The 27,276-nt window shown below is 38.8% G+C and overlaps 2 protein-coding genes across 3 annotated transcripts; one reads left to right on the forward strand and one right to left on the reverse strand.

The window, feature by feature from the left end:
- The first annotated feature begins 178 nt into the window (after positions 1 to 178).
- Positions 179 to 4,914, forward strand: aagab (alpha and gamma adaptin binding protein). The gene is made up of 10 exons (XM_032523392.1): positions 179 to 396; positions 718 to 908; positions 999 to 1,095; positions 1,189 to 1,278; positions 1,389 to 1,472; positions 1,578 to 1,657; positions 1,844 to 1,946; positions 2,114 to 2,218; positions 4,016 to 4,065; positions 4,373 to 4,914. Exons 1-10 carry the CDS (start codon positions 303 to 305, stop codon positions 4,448 to 4,450), a joined length of 972 nt encoding a protein of 323 aa, XP_032379283.1. The 5' UTR covers positions 179 to 302; the 3' UTR covers positions 4,451 to 4,914.
- Positions 4,915 to 7,035: 2,121 nt separating this feature from the next.
- Positions 7,036 to 17,961, reverse strand: smad3b (SMAD family member 3b). 2 transcript variants are annotated; one of them, XM_032523390.1, is made up of 9 exons: positions 17,532 to 17,961; positions 13,328 to 13,521; positions 13,077 to 13,211; positions 12,831 to 12,920; positions 12,698 to 12,748; positions 11,253 to 11,465; positions 11,013 to 11,150; positions 9,101 to 9,245; positions 7,036 to 7,317 (listed from the first exon to the last, which is right to left on the reverse strand). In XM_032523390.1, the coding sequence occupies exons 1-9, from the start codon at positions 17,732 to 17,734 to the stop codon at positions 7,194 to 7,196; spliced, it is 1,293 nt and encodes a 430-aa protein (XP_032379281.1). In that variant the 5' UTR covers positions 17,735 to 17,961; the 3' UTR covers positions 7,036 to 7,193. The 2 variants fall into 2 exon arrangements, with proteins under 2 accessions (XP_032379281.1, XP_032379282.1); XM_032523391.1 differs by having other exon boundaries at positions 7,038 to 7,317; positions 12,846 to 12,920.
- Positions 17,962 to 27,276: the final 9,315 nt, after the last annotated feature.

A 27,276-nucleotide genomic window follows, 5' to 3' on the forward strand; every position in this document is an offset into this window, starting at 1 on the left:
AAGTTTAATTTTTTTTATAGGCAAAGATAATTTTGTGTTTGATAACTCACCTATACATGGATATCTGTCGCTGGTATCGACAGTTTTGTGTGAACATACTGTTAATGTCATAGAAATAAAATAATAACAATAAACTTGTTGTTCATTCATTTGTGTTGTTTAAATAAAGTTTTTTAAAAAATTACCGGAAGAGATCGTTGCAAAGTAACCGTCTATGGTTGAAGCCGCTCCGGTCAGAGTTGAAAGGTTACAACGTCACGTCAAGCTAGCAACTAGAGAAGCTTGTCCTAAATATAAAAAAAATGTCAACCACAGAAGAAGACACCGAGATGACTATTCCGTGTGCACTCATCACAAGCTGTGACAGTGGGTTTGAAGAAGAAGAGCTGGTAAAACGTAAGTTTAACAAAGATTAACGTGCATGATTTGGAAAACAGGCTAATGTTAACGCTAAACCAAGCTAACTTGCTCTTACCACAACAGATGGCGTTTGGTAGCGTCTGCATGTTGCAAGTTACGTTACATACTAATAACCAATTTGTCTGTTTGTAAAGCTAGTTTGTGTTTTTTTGTTTGTGCGGGGCTGCTGTAAAACGGCAAAGGTAAGGCTGAATCGGGTTACATGCATCTTATTCCATTAGCAGCTAGCCGGTGGTCACAGTGAAAGCAAGTTTGTATTTGAGATTCATAATCATAAAAAGCGTGTTTTTGCTTCAGAGATCCTCAGTTCGAAGACTTTGCCCGAACCGATCAAGCAAGAAGACACAGTAGCCTGGTATCCATGGACCATCAACAACAAATATTATACAGCGGATGTCCGATTATGTGTTGTACCAAGCACCTTTCAAATGTCATCGGAGATTGCCCAGTCCATGCAGGCTTTCATCGCTTACTTTGACAGTACAGTGGTACGTAAAAATGAACCATCGTTTGAGAATCTCTTCAGTATGTCCTGTGATACATGTGCAACGTTTATAATGTGCACACGGTGCTTGCAGAAGGACGGTCTGGAAAAGCTACTTCCTTGGATATCAGTGGTGGAAGATCTTGCTCCAGAGGTGCTCATTCTGGTGTGTGACAGAGTCTGTGAAAATGGTTAGTTCTGGCTTAAGGTTGGATTATTTATGGTGTCGGTTGGTTTGCAGAAAGCACTGGAATACAACACCTGAAATTCAATTTGTATTCAAGGGGTCACCAGACATGAAGCACAACAGTGGTGTTTGGCTCATGCCTTTGAGCTGGTGGAGCTCAATCCACAGGAGTTGCCAGATGAGGATGGTGAGTTTTACAGACAGTAGAAAATCCAATGACACTGCGTACATTTATATTTTCATTTTCCATATTTAGCAAATGTTGTACTCCTTTACATTGTCTTGTGTCTTTATCAGATGACTTTCCAGAATCCACGGGAGTAAAGAGAATAGTCCAGGCTCTCAATGCCAATGTGTGGTCCAGTGTGGAGATGAAGGATGGTGAGATGACATGAGTGATACAATTACCTATTGCACTTTCCCCTGACTGTATAATTTATCATTGTGTATGTGTGGTATGTAACAGTTTATATCTCTATTTAATAGGGCACAATCAGGGCTTTGGTCTGATGAGTAGTTTGGTCGCCGCCAGACACAACAACCCACACAGCTGTCAAGATCCACAGGTCAGTGGCAATTTTGTTGTTACCATTTTCATTTACTTTGATCATAATTTCAATTATACTTGTAATTGGCTTTCAATTTGTGTTACTTCTTTCTCTTATATAATCAATCCATTTTCATTTAAATGGGACTTTAAATCTGTCAGTGTTCAATGAGACATGCTAACCCTAGCTTCTTTTCTGTGGCAGTCTTCCAGCTTGCCAGTAGAGGGCTCACTTGTTAGTGAGGAAACTAACCATACAGAAAGTAGTACAAACACAAACACAGACACAGAGGAAGACACGGTGGTTGGTAAGTGAACAACTCCTGATGAAATCTGTTTTTGCTAACATCTAAAGTATCTTTCCCCCCTGCTGGCACATTTTTGTCAGTATGTTCTCCCAAGACACTGATATCTTGATCATTGGAGGTGACATTTTAATGTTAAGTTATTAATATTCACTTGTTGATTCTCTCAGATGCAATGACTGATTTGGACATTCAGGAACTTGCTAATCTCACGGCTGGAGATGCAGATGTGGATAACTTTGAACGTCTCTTTACCAAATTAAAAGAGATGAAAGGTAATTAGGGAAGGAAAAGGGAATGTGCAACTACAGTGGTGTGAAAAAGTGTTTGCCCCCTTCCTCATTTCCTGTTCCTTTGCATGTTTGTCACACTTAAGTGTTTCGGAACATCAAACCAATTTAAACAATAATCAAGGACAACACAAGTAAACACAAAATGCAATTTGTAAATGAAGGTGTTTATTATTAAAGGTGAAAAAAAATCCAAACCATCATGGCCCTGTGTGAAAAAGTGATTGCCCCCCTTGTTAAAACATACTATAACTGTGGTTGTCCACACCTGAGTTCAATTTCTCTAGCCACAACCCAGGCCTGATTATTGCCACACCTGTTCACAATCAAGGCATCACTTAAATAGGAGCTGCTTGACACAGTAAGGTCCACCAGAAGATCCTTAAAAGCTACACATCATGCCGAGACCCAAAGAAATTCAGGAACAATTGAGAAAGAAGTAATTGAGATCTATCAGTCTGGAAAGGGTTATAAAGCCATTCCAAAGCTTTGGGAATCCAGCGAACCACAGTGAGAGCCATTATCCACAAATGGCGAAGACATGGAACAGTGGTGAACCTTCCCAGGAGTGGCCGGCCGCCCAAAATTACCCCAAGAGCGCAGCGACGACTCATCCAAGAGGTCACAAAAGACCCCACAACAACGTCCAAAGAACTGCAGGCCTCACTTCCCTCAGTTAAGGTCAGCGTTCATGCCTCCACCATCAGGAAAAGACTGGGCAAAAATGGCCTGCATGGCAGAGTTCCAAGGAGAAAACCACAGCTGAGCAAAAAGAACATCAAAGCTCGTCTCAATTTCTCCACAACAAAATTTCTTGATGATCCCCAAGACTTTTGGGACAACATTCTGTGGACCGATGAGACAAAAGTGGAACTCTTTGGAAGGTGTGTGTCCAAGTATATCTGGCGTAGAAGGAACACTGCATTTTATAAAAAGAACATTATACCAACAGTAAAATATGGTGGTGGTAGTGTGATGGTCTGGGGCTGTTTTGCTGCTTCAGGACCTGGAAGACTTGCCGTGATCAAAGGAACTATGAATTCTGCTGTCTACCAAGAGATCCTGAAGGAGAATGTCCGACCATCTGTTCGTGTACTCAAGCTAAAACAAACTTGGGTTCTGCAGCAGGACAATGATCCTAAACACAACAGCAAGTCCACCACCGAATGGCTGAAGAAAAACAAAATGAAGACTTTGGAGTGGCCTAGCCAAAGTCCTGACCTGAATCCTATTGAGATGTTGTGGTATGACCTTAAAAAGGCCGTTCGTGCTCGAAAACCCTCTAATGTAACTGAATTAGGACAATTCTGCAAAGATGAGTGGGCCAAAATTCCTCCAGGACGCTGTAAAAACCTCATTGCACGTTATCGCAAACGCTTGGTTGCAGTTGTTGCTGCTAAGGGTGGCCCAACCAGTTATTAGGTTTAGGGGGCAATCACTTTTTCACACAGGGCCATGATGGTTTGGATTTTTTTTCACCTTTAATAATAAACACCTTCATTTACAAATTACATTTTGTGTTTACTTGTGTTGTCCTTGACAATTGTTTAAATTGGTTTGATGTTCCGAAACACTCAAGTGTGACAAACATGCAAAGGAACAGGAAATGAGGAAGGGGGCAAACACTTTTTCACACCACTGTATGTCAGAAAAAGCTTTTTTGGCCATTTGTAAACCGTACTTGATGTTTTTACCTTGCTCTCATTGTTGGTGTGGAGGTCAAATATTTGTAAAGCTGAAGCCATTTACAATGTTTGTATTTTTCTAATTTTCAACTTGCAGACAAAGCTTCTTCATTACCGCATGATCAGAGAAAGGTTCATGCAGAGAAGGTAAGTAACTGTTTTTACCCATTTACAAGACTAGAACCTGTTCATGTTTACAATCTGTGTACCCTGGTTATATAAATGATTTACAGTGTATCACAAACCAATAATAGTGTCTTCACAATCTCACACTATTGTCAAACTATGCCCAAATAGATAATGTGACAGATACAATGTTAGTTTTAGTTTGAATCTAATTGTAGGAGCATATTTCAGTAGCTAATTAAGTTTCAATTTGGCTCAATAACTTGTGTAAATAAACATCTTGATGTAAACTCCAGTATCAAGTATTTACACTAAATCTACTTTCCAGGTAGCAAAAGCATTTTGGATGGCCATTGGTGGTGATGAAGATGAGATAGATGGGTTATCATCGGGAGAGGAAAGCTAAAAGCAGCTACCTGTGTTTCAGTCTCTTTTCTCCTGGTCCTCCTCCTTTCCTGGGGCTCCCACAAGATCCAGCGCCCTTTGACTTGCTTCTTGCACCTGGAAAGTGGAGATGCTTACAGATGGTACTGTTGGCATAGTCCTGTTTAGAAACGTGTGAACTTAAAGTGAAAAGATTGCAATACTGGTGTATATTGAGAAGCAGTTGAATATCTTAATTAGGGATAGAAGAGATCCAACGGATGACCCTCACTCTTCTCCCCTGGGTCCCTCACTATGCTATAAGCCCTGAGTGAACCTCAGCACCTGATGGATAAACATATCTGAATTATGTGGGCTTTGATTTATGTGTATGTCCCTTAGGTACAGTTGTCACAATGACTTGCAAGTGACATAATGTGCCTTATCCTTAGTTGTAAGACATTTAATCCACATTCTGTTGAATCAACATAAAGACTTGTGATTTTATTTTTTGTGTGTGCTTTAGTGTATTGGATTGCTTTCCTGTACAAGGGTTTTCATTTTTCTAGTCACTGTAATAACGAGCCATGGTTAAACAAAAATTTACCTAATCGTTTTACTTGGTTGCAATTTATTTAATTTTCACAGATAACAAAACAATGGTCAATTTTAGGACAAATATTAGACTACATGAAAAATCATGTACATAAGACTTGGAACATAAAACCTCCAACTAAGAATATCAAGGAACACAAGTACTACAAGAGATCTACCAACTACCTAATGCACTGTAGTACACAGTATTTCAGTTTAGCACTGTTTCAAATAAATTACATGGTGACTCAGTCTTATGTACTGTAAGTGCAGGATGAACATGGTGGCTTTATAGACAATGACAGCGAGCATATTACACATGCCTTATGTTGTAGCAATGTATGTAATTACAGTATTTACTGGACAAGCAAATTACCACTAGAACTAAAGCTTTACACTGATCAACACAGTAAATTAAGAATTAGATTATTTATCCACAGGGGGGATAGTGTACTATAGGCCAACAGTAATGTGAAAAGATCTGAATTTATGTTTTTACTCTACATGCCATCGATGAACCAAAGCCATGGTTGCTGCTAGTGAGGACACTTCACATCGAAGTCACACAGGTTCCTAAATACAACCAGTTCACTATGATCACTCATACAGTAATCCTATATGTCACACTTAAGAACCAGTTGACCCTGGTTAGAAGGCTAGGTTTTGGGTCATTAAAGCAAAGTTTTTCTGTGAATCTATTCATGCCAGAGGTCAGTCTGGTCCACTGTTTCAAGCACTGCATGACTCCAAGATATCGCAAGCTATAAATATTTATGTACAATTGTATTGAGGCAATAAAAAAAATATATTCCCATGCAGGACAGTATGCAAAAATAACTTATAAAATGTCTCTTTCACTGAGCAAAATAGTTTTCATACAAGGGTTCTTTTCAAGAAACAATAGTGCTAATGTCTATATTTTGTTTAAAATAGATAAAATACCAATTACACAATCAATCAGATAATTGACACTTAATTCATACAGATACATTAATACGGGCAAAGTACCTTGTACTTAAGATAATTAAATATATTCTATTTAATCACTCCTCAGAATGACTTTTCATGTTAATTTATGGTTTGATTGACAAATAAGCCTCTTAATTCCGTGATTACAAAGAGTGGTACTGGGACACTGAAACACCAGTGATCATAGCGTATTTTAGCTAATTCATAGAATCAAAAATGTGATGAAACATGTAAAAGGTGAACAAGCTGAAACTGTACCATCCCTTTGACTTGGGAAACCAACATTTCAATCTCCTTCATAAAGAAAAAAGATTACAACACTGAGCATAGACATGTCTGAATGAATTATGAAGAAAATATGTTGTCTTTTGAAACCTATTGCAAATACCCTGTGGCTGCCCATTGAACACATGAATAACAAAACAATGTACAAGTTCTGAAATAACCATCAACTAAAAACACTAAATAGTGCTGAGCAAAGTGCTATAGATGTGAGGTGAAATGTTAGAGACAGCGAGGGAGGAGAGTGATTTGTTCATTTGATGAATAGCGTTTCCTTATTTGGTCCATTAAGGAAACGCTATTTTTATTATATTTATAATATATATACAGTGTATATATATATATATATATATATATAATATATATATATATATATATATATATATATATACACACACACACACACACACACACACGCTACCGGTCAAAAGTTTGGGGTCACTTAGAAATTTCCATTGCACTCCATTATAGACAGAATACCAGCTGAGGTCAGTTGCATGTTTTTTTTAACCCGGTCAGCAGTTTTCAAATTACATTATGTGCTTACATAATTGCAAAAGGATTCTCCAGTGTTTTCTCAGTTAGTTTTTTAAAATGATATCAGATTAGTAAACAGAATGTGCCTCTGGAACATTGGATCAATGGTTGCTGATAATGGGCAATGTAGATATTGCATTAAAGATCAGCCACCCACTCAGATCAGCTGGTATTCTGTCTATAATGAAGTGGCATGGAAATTTGTAAGTGACCCCAAACTTTTGACCGGTAGTGTGCGTGTGTGTGTGCGTGTGTGTGTGTGAGTGTGAGTGTGAGTGTGAGTGTGAGTGTGAGTGTGAGTGTGTGTGTATATATATATATATATATATATATATATACACACATGTGGTTTGAAAATAAGAGTTGAAATGGGAAAGAGGGCTTCTGTGAAGCATGTACTGCTCCTATGACACACTGGAGCAGTGGATGCTGGGAGAGCCCATCTGTGTGAGGACTTTGTCCAGCCACTGCAAAGGGCCATTAAGATGCAGTTCTATCCAGCAGGGGGTACTGGTCACTGTCTGGCGTCTGCAGGGTACAGAGAAGGAGAGGGGCAGCACAGTTTGTCATTACTGAGAGCTTTTCATACTACAACATAGTACCACACATTTACAATCCTTGTCATTATTAAAGTAACTTCATTTTAGTCAAAGCAAAGATACAGTCTTCTCAGTCTTTCTTGTCTTAGTTGAATTTGCTGAACACCTAAACCAACTCTCCAAGCTATTTCTGAAGTCATTCAAGTTTCTGTCAGAGATGTTTCCTCCAAGGTGTTTGGTGCCAGAAATATAACATGCACCACTCATAGTCCAGTGGGAATCCCCCTTGCAAAGGGTGTCTGAAATGGGTTCACCTCCCACACCATGTCCCCTCACGAATGCCTGCTGCATTCTTTCTCTGTTACTCAACCCTCTCTTGCCGACTCACAGCAGCACCCACCCCCCATTGCCCTCTTTTTCCTTTCCAAGTTTGCTACCGTCTGTGCACAACACAGCTTCATTTTTTCACCCCTAAAACTGACGTCAATTATCCTGATCATAAACATCAACGCGCGCTCATTTTTTTCTTCTAAAATTTATGGCACAAGGCTTAATGGAAGTTTTTTGCCCTGAAGGAAAAGAAGAAGAGCAATGAACCCTTAAAAGCAAATGTTTACTGATCAGAGTTTTTCCTGCCATTATATGGCTTAGGCACATAGGTGTTAGGCGCATAGGTGTTTTTGCGCACATCCTAAGGACTCCTGCACACTGCCTGTGTGGCGTAAGCGTGGCGTTTCTGTTGCGTGTTGGCTGCGTGGGGTTTTCTATGTCTTTGCACACCAGAAACGTTTCTGACTCGGCCATTAGCCTTGTGTGTACACATGTAGGTTTCCCATTGATAAAATGAAATAATAGAAGTAGTATACTTCATGTAAAAAATAAATATACTGTATACTGATTTGATAACAGCAAAGACAACGTTTGCAGTATTACCGGCAAAATAGGCTACAGAATATTTCTTTCTGTATTGACAGGTGCAGTATTTGAAAATCAATAATTATTTATTATAATTTTTTAATAACATTTAGATCTGCATTTATGTCAAAACTAGGGACTTTCAGACATTAAAATGTCATTTATTACATGTATTTGTGTCAAAATGAACATATAAACATCTTTTTGTATACTATTTTGCCTGGAACCGCTTCCAACACGCTTGCGTGTTACGAGAAAAATAAGTGTTAGTCCTTTTTGTAGCACGCGTTTTCAGTGCAGCTCGAGCCGTGCTTGAGACGTTCGTGTCTCACACCACGCAGGTAGTGTGCAGGAGCCCTAACTGTATGACTGAATATGTATGTGGAGAGCATCTGGACAAGCCGACACACAGGACAGGCGTCCACTTGCTGTGTTCTGCTTTATGCAGTCTGGGCCAAAGACAACAATATATAGCCAGTGTGTTAAGGCAGGTGCTTTATCCCACCTTGGAAAGCTGAAATAAGAACAGCTAATTGAACACTTAACTATGTTTTGTTTTTTACGCAAGTAACAAAAAACAAATAATGAAAAGGGAAAGGTACACGTTGCTGGTCTTGGCTTTAAAACCCTGGGGATTACTCAGACTTGACAGCTGGAATTTATACTGGAAATTACCTCATTAAAAAATGGCCAAGATTTGCCAAACAATATGCCAAACAAATATTATATATATGTCAGATATTTAAGCAATAACAGGTAAATGTCAGAAACAAATGTAATGTATATATATAAAATTGTCATTTTAATATAATTATAATTGTTTTAATGTCTGTCTTGTTTAAAATGTATTTATTTACCTGTACTCAGCTCCCCAACCCTTGACAAAACTCATGCGAATGGTGCACATCCTGGTGAGTTGGTAGACGGCCTCAAAGCCCTGGTTGACTGACTGGGCGAGCAGAGCAGCAAACTCCTGGTTGTTGAAGATCTTCAGGTTGCAGCCTGTAAAATAGATGTAATGTGTAAGTGTTGTGTGTGTGTGTGTGTGTGTGTGTGTGTGTATACATACATACATACATACATACATACATACATACATACATACATATATATATATACACACACATACATACACATACACACATACATACATATATATATATATATATATATATATACACACACACATACATACATACATATATATACACATACATATATACATATATATATATATAACACAGTCTTATATTCTAGTTTCTTCAAAGTAGCCTCCCTTTGCTCTGATTACTGCTTTGCACACTCTTGTCATTCTGTTGATGAGCTTCAAGAGGTAGTCACCTGAAGTGGTTTCCCAACAGTCTTGAATGAGTTCCCAGAGATGTACAGCACTTGTTGGCCCTTTTTCCTTCACTCTGCTGTCCAGCTCACCCCAAACCATCTCGATTGGGTTCAGGTCCGGTGACTGTGGAGGCGCAGCACTCCATCACTCTCCTTCTTGGTCACATAGCCCTTACACAGCCTGGAGGTGTGTTTGGGGTCATTGTCCTGTTGAAAAATAAATGATGGTCCAACTAAACGCAAACTGGATGGGATGGCATGCCGCTGCAGGATGCTGTGGTAGCCATGCTGGTTCAGTATGCCTTCAGTTTTTAATAAATTCCTAACAGTGTCACCAGCAAAGCACCCCCACACCATCACACCTCCTCCTCCATGCTTCATGGTGGGAACCAGCAATGTAGAATCCATCCGGTCACCTTTTCTCTGTCGACGGAGGTTGGAACCAAAGATAGCCAATTTTGACTCATCTGACCAAAGACCAGATTTCCACTGGTCTAATGTCCATTCCTTGTGTTTCTTGGCCCAAACAAATCTCTTCTGCTTGTTGCCTCTCCTTACCAGTAGTTTACTAGCTGCTATTTGACCATGAAGGCCTGATTTGCGCAGTCTCCTTTTTACAGTTGTTCCAGAGATGTGTCTACAGCTCTGTGTGGTATTCATCTGGTCTCTAATCTGAGTTGTTGTTAACTTGCGTTTTCTGAGGCTTGTGACTCAGATGAACTTATCCTTAGCAGCAGAGGTGACTCTTGGTCTTCCTTTCCTTGGGCAGTCCTCATGTGAACCAGTTTTGTTTTAGCGCTTGATGGTTTTGGCGACTGCACTTGGTGACACATTCAAAGTTTTTGCAATTTTCCAAACTAACTGACCTTCATTTCTTAAAGTAATGATGGCCACTCGTTTCTCTTTAATTAGCTGATTGGTTCTTGCCATAATATGAATTCTAACAGTTGTCCAATAGGGCTGTTGGTTGTGTATCAACCTGACTTCTGCACATCACAACTGATGGTCCCGGCTCCATTAATAAGGTAAGAAATTCCACTAATTAACCCTGACAGGGCTCACCTGTGAAGTGAAAACCATTTCAGGTGACTACCTCATGAAGCTCATTGAGAGAACACCAAGGGTTTGCAACACTATCAAAAAAGCAAAGGGTGGCTACTTTAAAGAAACTAGAATACATGACATGTTTTCAGTTATTTCACACTTTTTAGTTAAGTACATAATTCCACATGTATTCATTCATAGTTGTGATGCCTTCAGTGATAATCTACAATGTAAATGAAAACAAAGGAAACACATTGAATGAAAAGGTGTGTGCAAACCTTTGGCCTGTACTGTTCAAAGTGTAATATATATATATATATATATATATATATATATATATATATATATATATATATATATTTAATATAATATAAATATGCTAACCTGGAGGTATTTTGCAGACAGTGGCAGGATGCCAGCCATAGCGCTGGTTGCAGTTGGGACTCTGGACAAAGATGGCACTGTCACTGAGACACTCTGCAAACACTTCTCCACCAATGTAGTACAACCGTACGCCCCGTCCTGGAAAGGGAAGAGAGAAGATTGTCACTCAGCGCACAGCTACCTACTGATTATGTCAAGAGCGAAAATAAAAGGCAAATCCATGTGAAATAAAATGAGTACCTATGTGTCTGCGTGTGAGCTCTACTGCTGAGTTGCGGTTGACGTTGGATAGCAAGCCTAGACAGAAGCGTTCAGAGTTGGATGGGTCTGTGAATCCATCTACTGTGAGGGAGGGCTGGGAGGCGTGGAAAGTCTCTCCTACACGTTGGTTCAGCTCATAGTAGGAGATAGAGCACCAGAAGGCAGACTCGCAGTATGTCACAGGTTGTAAGTCTGTGTAAGCAGAGGGTGAGGTTAGATGGAGAGACATTAGCTAAGATACAAGCTCATAGGTTTATGAAAAAATAATTAAGAAATCCATTAGAACAGGTACTGATCTGTGCTCAAACAACCTTTTAATTGTCAAGATGCACACGGCTGATAAAGTTTCCCTTTCCCATCACCGTTACGCCCCAGCCAGGAATGGACAAGACATGACGTAAATATATACATTTAACAATGACCTCCTGGTGGCTTTCCACATACATAGAATAACCTGGCAACCGGATATTATTATTGCATTACCTTGGCTTGAGCTGTCTGCTGCTGGCCTTTTCACAGACGAAGGACAGATCATAGACAAAGACTCCATTCATACCACACTTACTGCCCTGAGGCTAAGCCTCCCACACAGAATCCATTGCGCATCTGTCTCGCACGCACGCACACACCACGACCACACACACAACACACACACACACCACACACACACACACACACACACACACACACCCAAACACACACACACCACACACACACCCCACACACACACACACCTCTACAAAACACTAAAACTATAGACGTGCACGAATAATCAAACAGCCCCCATCAAAAGACATCAACAACTTAGGTTTACTGACTGTTGCTGTCCTGCAAAGTCAGAAGAGGATGTTTACAGATAACATGTCTATAATGTTAAACTTTCCTCCTATAGTAAGGATGATTCCTTAATGGACACAACAGGTACAATGTACTTTAAAGAACAGTTAAGGTTTCAGTGGATTAGCTAGAAAGCTTTGATGTGCTATTTACTGTATAACCACTACAAAAGTAGATAAAAAAGCCTAATGGGACTGTGCAAAGGTGGTTTCAAACAGACTTGATACTTCAAAAATCTGATGCAAAATGACGATGACAAGCAGATGTCCAAAATCTCCATTCACTGCTCACATTTGAGTGTCCACTATGAAGCGAGACGTGAATGAGTGAACATGAGTGAGGAGTGATTTCAGACACAGTCTATATTTCATGATATGTAAAACATAAAAACAAAAGCAAAAATTGGTAACATAATAAATGAAGGACGTGAAATTATGTAATTTGATTACATATTACATGTTTGTTGGTAAAAGGTCATGGTATAAGCAGTATTATAGCTTACATAATGTCACTGCTTCCAACCAGATAAGTGCACATAATGAATGATATGCTCTGTAAATTAAGATGACCCCTTTGGTTTTGCTTACCAAGATTACTGTTTGTGGATGACACTGGATTGGGCGACAGGCTGGGTGAACCTGAAATAGAGCGGTAATAGAGGTTTGGTTCATGATCTAGATAAGGCATAATTAGAAGAGCATGAGCTTGAATTGTGTGTACCTTCATGTGAGTCACCTGTGTCCATGATGTGGTTGAGCTGGTGATCATTTGTCTCACCATCTTCACTGAGATACCCCGGTGGGGGAGTTTCTATAACATACAAACATAGACAAAGATTAACACACTCCCGGTTTCAGCATATCAAGGGTTTGACATGTTTTCAAATGCTAAAACATGTTTTTGAGACGTAATGACAGCTTTATGGCTATTTTGTTTGAGTATATTTTAGGCCAATGCTATTCTCACCAGGGATATAGTTACTTTGGGGCTCAATGCCAGCAGGAAAGTTGGTGTTCTCAGGGATGGATGGGCTGTAGTCACCCAATGGTGGAAACTCTGCAGGGATGTCTGTATGTCGTGGTACTAGGACAGGAGGCAAAACTGGAGATACACAGATAATTTCATTAAAAAGGACAAGTTCAGTTCTGTAAACTGTATGGAAAAAACATTATTTTAAAAACAGTGATTTGGATCATGTGGCAATTAACTGCACTCACTTGGTGTCTCAACCCTCTGGTAGTGGTAGGGGTTTACGCAGACTTCATCCTTCTTGGTGTGAAAGGCAAATTCACAGTGGTCAACAGCCCTCAGCTCATGGTGGGACTGCAGGTCTGGCCAGCGCCACAAGCGACAGTAGATCACATGAGGAAGACCTTTTCTGTGGGAGACCTGTAGACGCCCATCTAAAGATCTGAAAGACAGCAGCAAAAAGGCTTTAGTGGTACATTCACATTGAACTGAATAAATCAGTGTGTTGGCTTGCTTTATGCTCTGAGTATTTTGGAATTATAGGATACAACCTTTAACATATTACCTAGTTCAGAATAGATCAACATTACCTGAGGGCAGAAGACTAAAGCCTTTGACTGACATTAGACCTGGTACAAATATTCTATTTCCGATATTACTTATGCAGTGTGCTATTTAATGCTTTTCCATTTACTGTATTAAAATACTGTCAGAATGAAAGAACATATTTTTTGCCAACCATTCCCTCAGCCCTTACCACACGGCAGCACCAGTCAAGGAAACATCAACAGTCTAAACCATCCTAAAATGACCCCAAATGTCAAATAAACATTTTGAAATGTAAACAAAAGGCTAGACATTTTTTATTATGTTATGATAATGACAAACTAGAAGTTTAAATTGTAGTTTGAACTTTTGCACAAAAAGCATATGTGACCGTGAAGTGTAAGACCTTGCATGTATATATTGCCATGAAACTTAAATGACTAAAACAGGAAAGGAAAGACTCACATGGAGTCCAGTGTGGTGATTACTTTTTTCCAGCTGAACTCAACAACAGTTCAGCTCATTGTTACGAGAAACATATGGTTTTCATTCTTTACCAAGGCTTGGCCTCCTGTTAGAGGACTTGGGGTTCAAGACGAACAAATTAAAGCTAGCTTGGTGCTAGTTCAAGATGACCAACAAAGCAACTTCCAGTACCAAACCCAAATATCATAATTTCTAATACATTTGCATTTACATCAACAGCCAAATGAAGTAATGGATAACCTCTTAAATTTTAAATTCACTCCGATTTAAAGGAACAGGCTTTGACACAGTATTTAAAAAAACTTAAAAATGGAGAACATTTCTAGCTCAAGCAAGCAAAGATGCTAGATGGGACTGAAGAAAAAAAAAAAGAGATTGTACCATTGAAGTTTGAACAGTGTGATACCTAAATAGTACACAAAAGAGATGGGTACAGACTCATCTTCCAGCGCTGACTCCGGCATAGAGGGTATATTTTTAGGGTCAGTTGAAGTCAATCTTTTCATACCTGTACTGAGATTGGTCAGTGCGTTGTCTGGTCTCCCTGATTTGCCACTCTGAAATGCTGACCACTCTGTCACCCAACTAGACTGAGACAACCATCTTATCTACCTGTAGAAACAACACTGTGCAGCGGTCAGCCAGGCATCTCAACACCAATGCAGCACCTCTTATCCCGTGACAATACTGAGTGGGAGAGAAAGCATTTCCTTTGAGTTTTGGTCACAGAGCCAAACACTACTGCCCAGTGCCTGCATGAAACAGATGAAGGGTTGCAACAACACTGTTTTTTTTGTGGGAAATCTGGTGGCCTAGCGTTTTACCAAGCATACCACATACACTGAATCCTTGTATCCCCAGTCTCGCTTTGCCAGACCCACCTCCACACGCTGCAAAGAGTGTCTGGCTAGTCCCCACAGCATTCCAGGATGGGATAAAAACATGCTCTGGTTTATTGGCATTTCTTTAAACCAATTACAATAGTTAGTCATGGGAGCCGCTGCAAAATAGCACCGGGAAGGAACTTGTTTTGGTGAAATGTGTACATTCAAAAGTTGTTTTATTCTAGAGATGGTCCGATACCAGTAATTCCTCCTGAATTCTGATACCTGAACTTGCGTATCGGCCGATACCGAGTACTGATCCGATACCAGTGTGTCAAATATTTTATTATGTTTTAACAACTGTGTACTACTATCCCTGTATGGATGTGATATGATTTATATCCTTGTTGTCAGTCTGGCTCAGGTTAAACTCTCAAACAATGAATGTCACAGAGCTTTCTTTTAATATTCAGTTTGGCAGTCAGTTATAACAGAAAAAGAACATAAATAAACTACTTTAATGCAGACTTTCTTTTCTTTCTTCTTTTTTTACGTGGTAGCGGATCAATGTATAAACTCCAGTACTTCCCAATACCAATAACAGCGTTTTAGGCAATATTCGAGGTGATACCCTATTTTAATCGTGCGAAGGAAAACTCAAATTGGACAGATAGTCTATCTAGCCGTCTCAATTTACCCTGTAGAGATCTAAGGAGCAGTTCATCATAGTCCTCATAAAACGAACAGAGTTTAAACTCCAACACAAGAAAGCGGAAGGAAACGGACATGGGCAAAAAGACATGCATCCGGCAGAATTTACTGCGCCCCGGAGCAATCCCGGGAGTGGAACGTTGTGGGTATAGAATAGTGTATCCCCAACAGATAGCAAGACAGCTGTTATTCTGTTAACCTACAGTCTCTGGACACACCAACATTGAACCGCAATCCAAACAGTAGGCCATGCCCCTCCTTGAGCCTGGTGCACATTTCAAAGAACTGGAAAAAGTTTTTTAATGTAGTTAACACTTCTATACACCATGATGCGGGAGTCAGGACTTCCAGTTTCATTAGCATTTGTGCTTGATTGTATATTCCTTGGCAAAAAAATTTACTTTGAAGTATGCTTAACAATTAAATAATTTACTAAGGGTGTATTTTACCTTTTTCTACACTGCCCTTTATTATTATTTTATGTAGTAAAGTAAAAACATTATTTAAATTCTTTAAAAAAAAAATGTTACTGTAATATTTCACATTGAAGAAATGTATGTATGAGATGCAAATGCAATGTATTTACATTCTACTTCATATTGTTATGTTTCTTGTCTGAGTTATCATTGTATTCCTTAACTATTTCTTTTTAAATTTTATTTAAGGATACATTTTAAAATCAAACAGATGGAAATGAGGATCCAAGCCTAAAAAAAGTAAATTAATTAAACTGTGCAACAAGTTCAACATCCAACCAAGGAAAAACATTTAATCGACATTTGAGACTCATCCAGACCACTTACAGACAACTGTACGTGCGCACAGTCCTGCACATAGACTTCATATTATTAATCTACATTATTATTAATATACACTCTATGGTCCTGCATCACACCCAAAAAAAAATCAACCTCATATTATAGTATTCTGAATTACTAGTCTTAGACGAATGGGTATCCCATGTGGGGAATCCCAAACCGAGTCCTTATTCCAACTCTCCCAGAGTACACACTCCAGTCTAAACATCCACTGAGTCAGGGAACTGCTTCGCCGAACCAACCCTTCTGCTCTTGCTATTCATCACACCTGTGAACTGAGGACATAACGTTTTTGTTTACGCAGCATAGATGCACCTCAGCTTCCATGTCAGCAGGTGAAACGTGCTTAGACATTTAGAAAAAACTTGCTTAAGCATTTGAGAAACACCTACTACTATGTATGTCACATTCATGGTTTTATTAAGATAACATTCCTATACAATTGCTTAAATTGTAACGTATATGTTACCGCTATTCTACCAGTTATTCTAGCTAGTACTAACTTGCAAACTAACAATATAATGACAACATTCTCACATGTAACTCGTGTTTACGGCCAGAGGCGCATCAAGTCTTCTTTACCTGACATTTATAATCACAACACTGGCTAGCTAGCTAGCTAGCTCAATTAACGCTAGTTGCCATGTATCGGTATTTCAGACTGAAAAAATGCCAATTGGCTGTTAACGTTACCTGTTTACACAAACAAATGCAGCTTAGCTGAAAAGCAAGTGAAGTTTAACTTGATCAGCTAATGTTAGCTCTAATATGGATTGTTTTTAACCACAGCTAACAGCTAAAGCTAACTATCAATGCAATCAAAACCCACTGCATAACATCACACTTTTTGAAATTGAAATTAAATCAATGAATTTGGTAATTTATTCAAAGTTAAACAATACAATGCTTCACTAACAAAAGCACTAACGTTAGGCTTCTAATAATAGCTCAGCCTCACGCTAACTAGCCAGCAACTTAGCTAGCTAGCTAGCTAACGTTAGCTGCCATCAACCTTAGCTTCAGCTTAGCTAACTACGAGGCAGCTAGTTCGCGGTTTGTGTCGTTACCTGGGTATGGTTATGCATTTCGTGTTGACGTTCTGTGTTGTGATGGCTTTTTCCAACTCGTCCAACTGTCCCGTCTTTTTCAACTTCTTCACAAGACTTTTGACAGCCTTTTCGCACCATTTCTCTTCTTGTCCGTTCTGCTCTCCCTTCTTCCAGCCAAGAAGCCTCTTCACGATTGGAGGAGTGAACGGTAATATGGACATTTTAAATTGCAACTTAAACAATTAGTTACAGTACTCTGATTTAATACCCAGAATTGCTAACAGTACTGTTTCTCGTTGCTATAACAAACTCCCGGACAGACGAGCGGCTGGTCGCTGCCGGGGGAGTCTGCAGCAGCGGCTTGTGTCGCAGGTTCACTCCGATCAAGTTGGCCGTCTGTCGAACTGGAGTGGATCAGCTCCCCCGCCAGCCAGGCTGTCGGTCTGCCCCTCCTCCTGCTCCTCAGTCAGCTGGTCTGTCCTCCACCTGCATCAACCATGTGTGTCAAGACATGCTCCTAATCCTACACATTTCAGTAACACTACTAGATTAAACATTATTAAACAGGATAAAGAAATCCAATAGCAAATAGTCAGGTTCCTATAGACTTTTATATTTAGGATAAAAACAACAACAAGTAAAACAACTTAACTAATGCAGTAATAAAAGCATTGTCTCTGATAAACTACATTTACACCTCTGGGTTATGGTCATTTGTTTTTATTACCAATTCAGATACAGTATGTTTACATTTTTATTCATAATGTGTCCACCTAATGTATTCATGTTGAGTTATACGTGATTTAGACCCGCTTGCATCTGTTCAACATAGGCCTACGTCAAATTCAAGAGCCAAGAAATGGAAAAAATGTTGTAATCAGAGATATGCCGAGGGTGAAAAGTGATCTTCTGCAACTTCTGCATTCACTGTCCATGAATAGAAGACCCTTTGGAGTAATCCCTTTCATCCCCTCATAAAAGTGATTTTATTTCACCACAGATGCATATTTCCAGAAATAGATGACTGTACATTCAGTGCTATTTGTTTTTTTATGCTGTTATTGATAAGTGCACTCCTGGCTGCTGCCTCCAGTAAACAGCAGTGTACATGTGCTATAAATATACTCCTCCAGGACCATCCCCTTTTCCTTCTCTCTATTTATAACCTCCATCAATGACTGCTGTCTATTTTTAAGCAAGTATTTAGCATGGCTTATTACTTCCTTCTTAAATAAATATTATGACTATCTTGGCAATGGCCCTTGGAAAATAAAATTAAAAGCTCTCTAGAACAGTCAGTTGTGTGTATCTAAAGTTAATGTATGCTCTTTTTTTAGTGATAACCATTGATAAACACTAAATTAGAGCTGCAACTGACGATTATTTTCATTATGGATTAATCTGCCAATTGTTTTCTTAATAAACAATACATCATTTGGTTTATAACATGTCAGAAAATGGGGAAATTCACAAATCACAGTTTCCTGAAGCCACGAAGCAAAATCTTCAATCAGGCATAATTCAATTTAATTGAACTGCATAGTGCTGTATAGTGCTGACACATATTGATACATACAATAGTACATGGAATCTAGACTCTTTACCAAACAGTGTGGGTCAGAAGTTTGTGTAGCTACACATGTGTTTATGTTAATCAAACTGTTCAAATGCTACTGATTCTGAAAACAGTCTACTCAATGGCAAAGGAAACAGACTGCAGATCTGACTGCAGAGCTCTCTTTATTGTGTATTCTGGCTTCACGGCCGGCATCTTTTACTGCCAGGGGACACAAGCTGGACAGCTTGCGTGAAGAGTTTCTGCGTGTGTGTGTGTGTGTGAGAGAGAGAGAGAGAGAAAGAGACAGAGACAAAAATGGGGGGCTCGTGTAGTATGTGTCAGACAGGGGGGCAGATGGGCCGCAGCAGGCAGGAGAAGGTCTTGGGGACAAGAAGAATGATTTTGGACAAAAGGCATGACGGCTGGGTGAATAAGTAATGACTGCGGACAGGATAACAATGGCATTGTGATGGACCACTCATGGGCTATGTGGGAAACAAGCTGGATGTGTTGCACGGGACTGATCAGCTGGGCTGCTGTCACAACAATACTTAGACAAGGCTGGAGCAGCGGTTCGAGTAAATATGCTTTTTGTGTGTCCATATGGGCAAATTGTATTGACATTTTAAGTGTTATAATATAAAATAATAATAATGAAAGCATCTGTTGCAATCACATTTCTATAAACACATATTCTGTAGGATAAATGACAGCTTCCAGCATGATTAAAAAAAATCATAGTAGCTCAAATTTACCCTCCACAAACCTGTATTTGCCTCAGCAGCTAATTGCAGTGTGTTAGAATCAGATGTGGCTGTTGAGCATAGACCCAAACGGGTGGGTCCAGTTCTCCCTGCAATCTCTGCCTCTTTTTTAATCTCCATTCACACTGCAAGCTGTTATCTGTTGCTTGCAGCCATCAATCTCTCCCCAGACAGTGGCACCTCCAAATCTGGGGCAGTAGTGCCCTCCCTCCTTTCTCCCTCCCTCTGGCCCACACCAAAGCACCCTTGAATCCTCTTACTCCGAACCCATGGAGGCGATACATCCCATCCTCCTCTCTCTCTGTCTCCTCACTGTGATTCTCTCCACTCTGTATATTTCTTTTCTCTTTTTTTTGTTTCACAGGTGCCTGTATTTGCATTTCCTTACTATTACTTACATGCAGAGTGTGTAGTACAATTGTATTAACGGATTAACAACATTTCTAGCTGTATTATTACCAGGAAAAGGGTCATCACTAACCAAAACTCTTTTTTATTATTGGCTTCTAAAGGATCTATAAAGCATTAGTATATTGTGTATCAACCTTTAGTTGTGAATTAAAAAACATTCATAAAGTGTGCCTTATTAGAAAGTCGTACAGCACCTTATCATGAACACTTTGATCCTAAGAATGTGAGCATGCAGTGCTGTTCTGCATTGATTTTACATTACTATCTAGAATTTAATCGTCATATATTTTCCAAAACTGAAATCAAATCTGTAACATATAGATTAAATTCATCACATCAATCCATGACATGCACAAGCTGGTAAACTGGCTGTAAAACAACAAGACTATCAAGAAGATAGATGACATATCCCCACCTAGTGGTACAAAACTGTTCCTACATCATTTAATGTTGTCTGTGAGTCCAGGCCGGTTTTTGTGGACTTTTGTATCAAATAGTTTCATATTATGGTATATACTGTCCGTCTATCTACTTACCTTTCTTAAATATCTAAAGGAAAATTCTCGTTAACAGGCTTTTTTTCCCCTAGGAGACATTTTGGTATCTCACAGTAGGAAAAGCAGGAGTAAATAATACAATTAATCATGGCTAAATTCCATTTAGCTGTTTTAGTTTCAGGGTCCTGGTATTGTGCATGCTGGCTCACTGTCACACCATCATGGTTTATTGCATTGGTGAAAGAAGTTCTCAGATGTTTCACTTAAGTCAAAGTACTGTAGCAATACAGTGTAGTAAAGTCATGTGTGCACATTTGTGGAGTACAAATACAAAAGTATTAGCATTTAAATATATTATATTTTATCTGTTGATTGTTTATATTTTGAATTATTCACCTGAATCTGAAAAGAAACTTGCAAGTGGTGTAAAAAGTACAATATTACCATCTGAAAGTAGTGTTGAAGGATAAAGTGGAAGAAAATGGAAATTCAGTTCAGTACAATACCTCAAAAGTGTACTTAAATACAGTGCTTGAGCAAAAATATACTTAGTTACTTTCCACCACTGGTTTATCGGCACGCTTAAATAAAACAGAACAATTGTTAATATTATTAGTATACGTGTTTTTTCTGCTATGTCAAAATGTGAAGGCTTATGATGAAATGCAAATATATTTTCTCAGTTTGGATTTATGTACAAAAGGACATTGTCTTTGTGTGTGTGTGTGTGTGTGTGTGTGTGTGTGTGTGTGTTCTTCTTCTTAGGCTATATCAATGTACAACTACAGGACAACACTGTGATTATAATTTATTTGTGTATCAGTGCCATTGATTTATATTCTACTCCATAAACACAATTTACATGTTTATTGTGAACAATGACCCATAACAGTATTAAGTTGATTCAGAGGCTTTGCAAAATATCTCCCTATCTTACATATGGATGAAATGCAGCACTTGGCCATGATTCATTAATTTCACCTCAAGGCTAAAATGGCTTTCTGTTAGGCCTTTAGCTCAAGCACTTGGCCATGTATTTACAAAAAATCTCCCCCTCTGTGACTCTATTTAATAGTGGACACTGATATCATAAATTATTGACACTAGATAGTTATGATTATTTATTATTAGTTTGTCCTTTTGTATTTGAAATAGAAATATTTGGAAATCAAAGCCAATTTTCTTTTGACTAACAACACTGCTGTCACTGTACAGTTTAAACACAGAACTTCACATAGAACAGACTTTCATCTTTACAACTTCCTCCACAAAGCTTGTGGAACATTTTTTGAGATCTGGTAAATACACTCTGTCACTCACACCACCACCAAAACTAATGATTGTGAAATTAGTTTCAGAGCAATCAGGAGCTCCCCTGCTAAGACCCACTGTATCCATATGCATGAAATTGCTTGTGTTAATACATGCTATGAATCGTGGGTAATGCAGTGAATAATTCTGACTGCACGCAATAATACTATCTTCTATTAGATTGGGGAAATGTTGTGAAGCCGGAGCCCTGTGGCAATAGGCTTGTAAATGGCCATGTATGGATAATTAAGCATTACTCTTGAACATTAAAACTTGCTTATTTCAGAGAGCTGCAGGCAGAGAAGAGCTCTTATTGGACTCATCACTATTTTTGGTGTCTCCTTATAATGTGTTCTCATTAGTATGAGAGCAATTGTAAACTTTCTGATCTCTCTTACTGTATTCTGAAAATGGGTTTTCATTAGAAAGAGTGTATTAACAATTGTAAGCTTTGTGAAACGTTTTTAGAAATACTTTTTTTTAATTGTGCACTACGGTGCATTAGTTGTTTGAACCCTCACTAAAATGATTGATTCTATGTTATTCAATAGTGCATGAAAATACATTAAAAGTATTGCTTTTTACTATGTTCTTTTCCAGGGTTATCTCATCTTCCGAGAAATATGATGAAATACTAAAACAGAAATCTTTGTATTAACATTTCATGAGGAAAGTGCTGTATATACCGGCATGTGCCTTAAAGGTGCAGTATGTAATATATATTTAACATGTACAGTATGCATTTAATCAAACAATGACCCCAATGTGTTATCACATATTAACGAAACATGCTACGTTGAAATACTCTGTATTCTGACAACAATGCAATGTATTTTCTCCTTTGAAATTTTCGTTCCGTGACGGAATGTCTGTGTTTTGTCTTGCGTGTTGGTGCCAGCTGCCCATTTTGACAGCCAGGCCTGGTTGCCAGATATACCTGTAAAATAAGCCATGAAAGCAGAAAACAAATGATTAAACGATGAAATTTTCATTAATTTCAACATTTGATTTTACATCATATTGTGTTCTCGAGTTAGTTATTTGCAAAATAAAATGTAGACAGCCGGTGAAGTGAGCCTGACAGGTGCTATTGCGCCATGCTAACACACGCTAACTGCTAACGTAGGATGCATAACATCTGCCAGAAACCGCATGTTTGACTTCCTCATAATGGAAAGATGCAATTCAACTTTGGCAAAACACCCTGTAGCCTGAGTTGTTGGTGGTTGCTTTGCAATGTATGCAACATTATGTTATACTATGTTATGGTATGTTATGGTATGTTATGGTACGTTATGGTATGTTATGGTATGTTATGGTACGTTATGGTATGTTATGGTATGTTATGGTATGTTATGGCATCTAGCAACTCTGCTGCACTGTGGACTAATGTCTGGCAATGCAAGATTAGCATCAAGCAACATTGACTGTGTCCCGTTTGGTTTATCGTTTTCAACCTGGCAACTCCCGTGAACTTTGACACTGGGAAGGAGGGGCTGGGGAGACAACTCTTTTCAGTATTTTGAATTTGGTCTGCAGTAACCATTTTAAACGCTAGCAGTCAGTATGACATATTGGACCTTTAACATAATACAGCAGTGTTGCAATTTACATTGCAACCTATTTTCCTTATTTTGTGACCTTCCAACAAACAACCAACCTTCAGGCAGTCATTCATGAGCTGAATGACCTGCACTGGCAACAGGGGGCCATATTTCAGGGTAGTAAACACATTCCTAAGGATTGGGTGATGACAGGAGAGACCCATCCTGTCCCTCAGCTGTTGCATTTAGGTAAACCTTGTTTGAATTGAGGGTCTCCTTTGCTGCAAGCCATCCCCATTGTGTCCACCCACAATCTAATCTACAGGGGGTTCATGTTAGAAAATGGCAGAGTACCTGCAGGCCCAAACCACTGGGCCTTTAATAAGTGTGGTGTAGCAAAGTCAGAGAATGACAATAAGGTTTGAATAAAAGGCTGAAACTGAAGCAATGTAGTTGTTTATCTTCTTCACTTCTTTTGTCAAATATGTGGTTGGACTCCAAAAACAAATGTGGGTGATAAGGGGGATAAAGTCTGAAGGGGGGACCAAACTTAATTATATACCACATAAAATAGTGTCTTTAAAAAACTCACACTCTGCACACTAACTCACCTCTGCAGTTTTAATTCAGTGGTCAGAGTCAAGAATGTTTGTCACACTGAGGGGCTGCCAGTAAAATTTAATTACACAAAAACAACATTTAAGTCACTTGATCTTAATCAAGTGCCTGAGAAGTTTTTTATGAGCACATCCCAGTGGCAATTCTAGGGTCTGTTTGGGCCCTAGGCAAAAATGTCTATGGGGGCCCTCCAAACCAGCATTCATCTCTATCATGTTCTAAACTCTACAAATGCTGTTCACGGGCCTTGGCTACAGCTACACTATGTCCTTATCGAAATATCTAAAGACATTTCACTCTATTGAAATAAGAGCCAGTCCTGAATGTCTCTCCGGGGACAAATGGTTGACCTGAGATAGGTTTCAATGTGTTTTAAAGCTGAGAAGCTTCTTTCTCCAGAGGCAAAAGTGACTGGAAGAGTTAAAAGCAGACAAAGGACAATGTCGAGGTGTCCATAGAGATCCCCATGCTAAACTTCTCTAAAGTATGCATTACAGAAAATAAAAGCAGCAATCAAAACGGTTGGTCAATTAATCAATATAACCAATGTTGAACTGTTTTTTTAAAGGGTAACTTTGTTTTTGTTTTTTTAAACCGTATTTTCTTGTGTTTTTGTCTTTAAGTGACTGATGGGAACAACAATCTTTAACATTGATCCTGTAGTAAGCAAGACCGCTGCGGTCAGACTCGGCAGTCAGCAAAACAACCTACAATTTAAGTTATTGCGCAATTGTGCACATTCAATTTACCTTCACAATTTCAAGGTTAACCAGTTAAAAAAAACGCTGAAGAATTAATGCCATTTGTCGAATGTTAATGCTAGCCATAGAGCATTAAGACCGTTACTGTAACACAACTTTACCTTCATTATCTTGTCTACTTACCACTGTCTTGCTTTCTTTTTTGTCATCCTCCTTTTTTGTCTTTCTTTTTTTTCTCCCAGAATGATAATTTAATTTTCCTTTGCCTTTCAATTGAAAAGTTTTGGTTATCGTGCCTGTCGGGAATGACCTGGGGCTCCTACTGAAATGTCATTGCAAAAGTAATCTATTTGTGTAAGGGGAAGGGGAGTTGCGGTCACTGTGGTTGCCACATTTTGAGTCATTGCTGTGGAGTAAAGTTTGTCAGCCCTCGAGGGCCCCCTAACGGCCTGCGGCCCCAAGCAGTTGCCTGGCGTGGCTGTTGCCAGCGATTGTTCGTCTGTTTGGGTGACCAATTACGTTTCAAGACTTTCGCAAGACATCATCAAGTTACTGTGATTATAAAAAAAAAAAAGTCAAACAATAATAAGGCTAGTTGTTTTTTTAAAGCATGATGTATGCGGTAGTGAAATTAATTCTTTGCTAACACCATAATAAAGATTTGATATGTTTGTTATATCTAGAATACAAAAAAAGTTGTTAACATTTTATAATAACCATCATTAATAGATGGTAAATTTACAGTTGATTAATCTTTAGTTACTTGTCATTTAACTGTTAGCAAACAGTTGTTTGACTGTTAAGAAACAATTAGATGAAACACCTATGATGTCTATGAGGTTTGTTTTCTTCTCGGTACTCCAGTATCACTACTAATTAAAACTGAAATTGTGTTATCTTTTTAATGGGAATGAAGTTTGATATTGCTTTGAAGATGATTTAATGTGGCTTCAGGAAAAGAAAGTAATCAGGCTTGTTGTAGTCCTCAACAATTGCCTACATACATTTATTTATTACACATTTTCTTATACCCTCTGGTCAATCTGTATTTTGCTAAGCTTAACAAGCAGTTTAGCCACAATCATATGATTTGTTTTATTGCTGACAAAAGCGAGATGTTGTTGTTCTAAGTGAGACACAGGAACATTTTTAGTGCAATCAAAATGACAAACGCACAGTGTGCCTTGACACAAGACAATCCTCTTCAAAGTATATCACCATTCTCTAATACTACTTTTTGCAACAAATTAATATGTAAAAAAAGTCTCACAAAAGATCAAACAGAAGTGAGTGTGCAGTAGTGCAGCAGTAGTGGAGAGAGACGTGCACCAGGATTACTTTGCTTCATTAAATACACGACATAGTTGTGATGCCTGTGCTCTTTCAAATCCATATGTAAACCATTTCCTCCCGCCTCCTCCTCCTCTCCCTCTCTTAAAACCTCCGGCTCATTAGTGCTGCCTTTATGACATGGCTTTACCTAAATGCCGTGGATTTTTCCATTCCCTCTCTGGCTCGTTCTCTGGCGGCACAGACTCTGCTCGGTAGCTGAAAGACATTTTCTTTCTTCAGCAGCATTCCTCTGCAGTGATTGCTTCATGCATTGCACAAAGACTTGGTTTTAATCTTTTAACACGCTTACAGTAACTGATGAATTAACACCACATAGACTCGAAGTGGTGGAGTGTTTTGGTTAAGGAGGGTACTATAGACCTTTGATCTTTGTTGCACATGACCCTCACTGTTTGCACACTGTCAATTAGAGCAGAAGTTCAGAAGTGTGCTGATACACGTTTAATGTACCTATAGCTCAGCTTCCACTTACTTCTACTACACCAGAACTGGTGTTTGAGATCCATTTTAGCTCACACAAAGAAATACAAAGATAAATAGCCTACAAATTTGTGTAACAAACCTTGGTGGTTTGTTTTTTCTTTACGCCCCCATCAATCATCTCACAGCCGCTCACATTTATTTTGTGACCTTTTTGAAGGAGTCCGACCTCTGGGTTGCGCTGGACTGAACTACCAAACTGTTTATAAAGTAGAGCAAACTAGCTCAGCCACGACCGGCTTCAACAGTAAAATGCTGCGTGCAATTTGATGCATCAGCATTAACCATCTAATAATGTCATATATAATAACACCACACTCACTTTTACTTTGATACTTCAAGTACATTTAGCTGATAATGCTTTTCTACTTTTCCTCGAGTAGGATTTTGAATTAATGACTTTTACTTGCAATGGAGTATTTTACATGTTTACAGTTAAAGATCTGAGTACTTGTTTCCCTACTGATCATTCTAGGCGAGCGCTCACAGAAACAAAGAAAACATGCAAAGTACACACAGCTTTAGT

This window comes from Etheostoma spectabile, chromosome 8 (assembly GCF_008692095.1).
Source record: "Etheostoma spectabile isolate EspeVRDwgs_2016 chromosome 8, UIUC_Espe_1.0, whole genome shotgun sequence".
NCBI classification, from domain to species: Eukaryota; Metazoa; Chordata; class Actinopteri; order Perciformes; family Percidae; genus Etheostoma; species Etheostoma spectabile.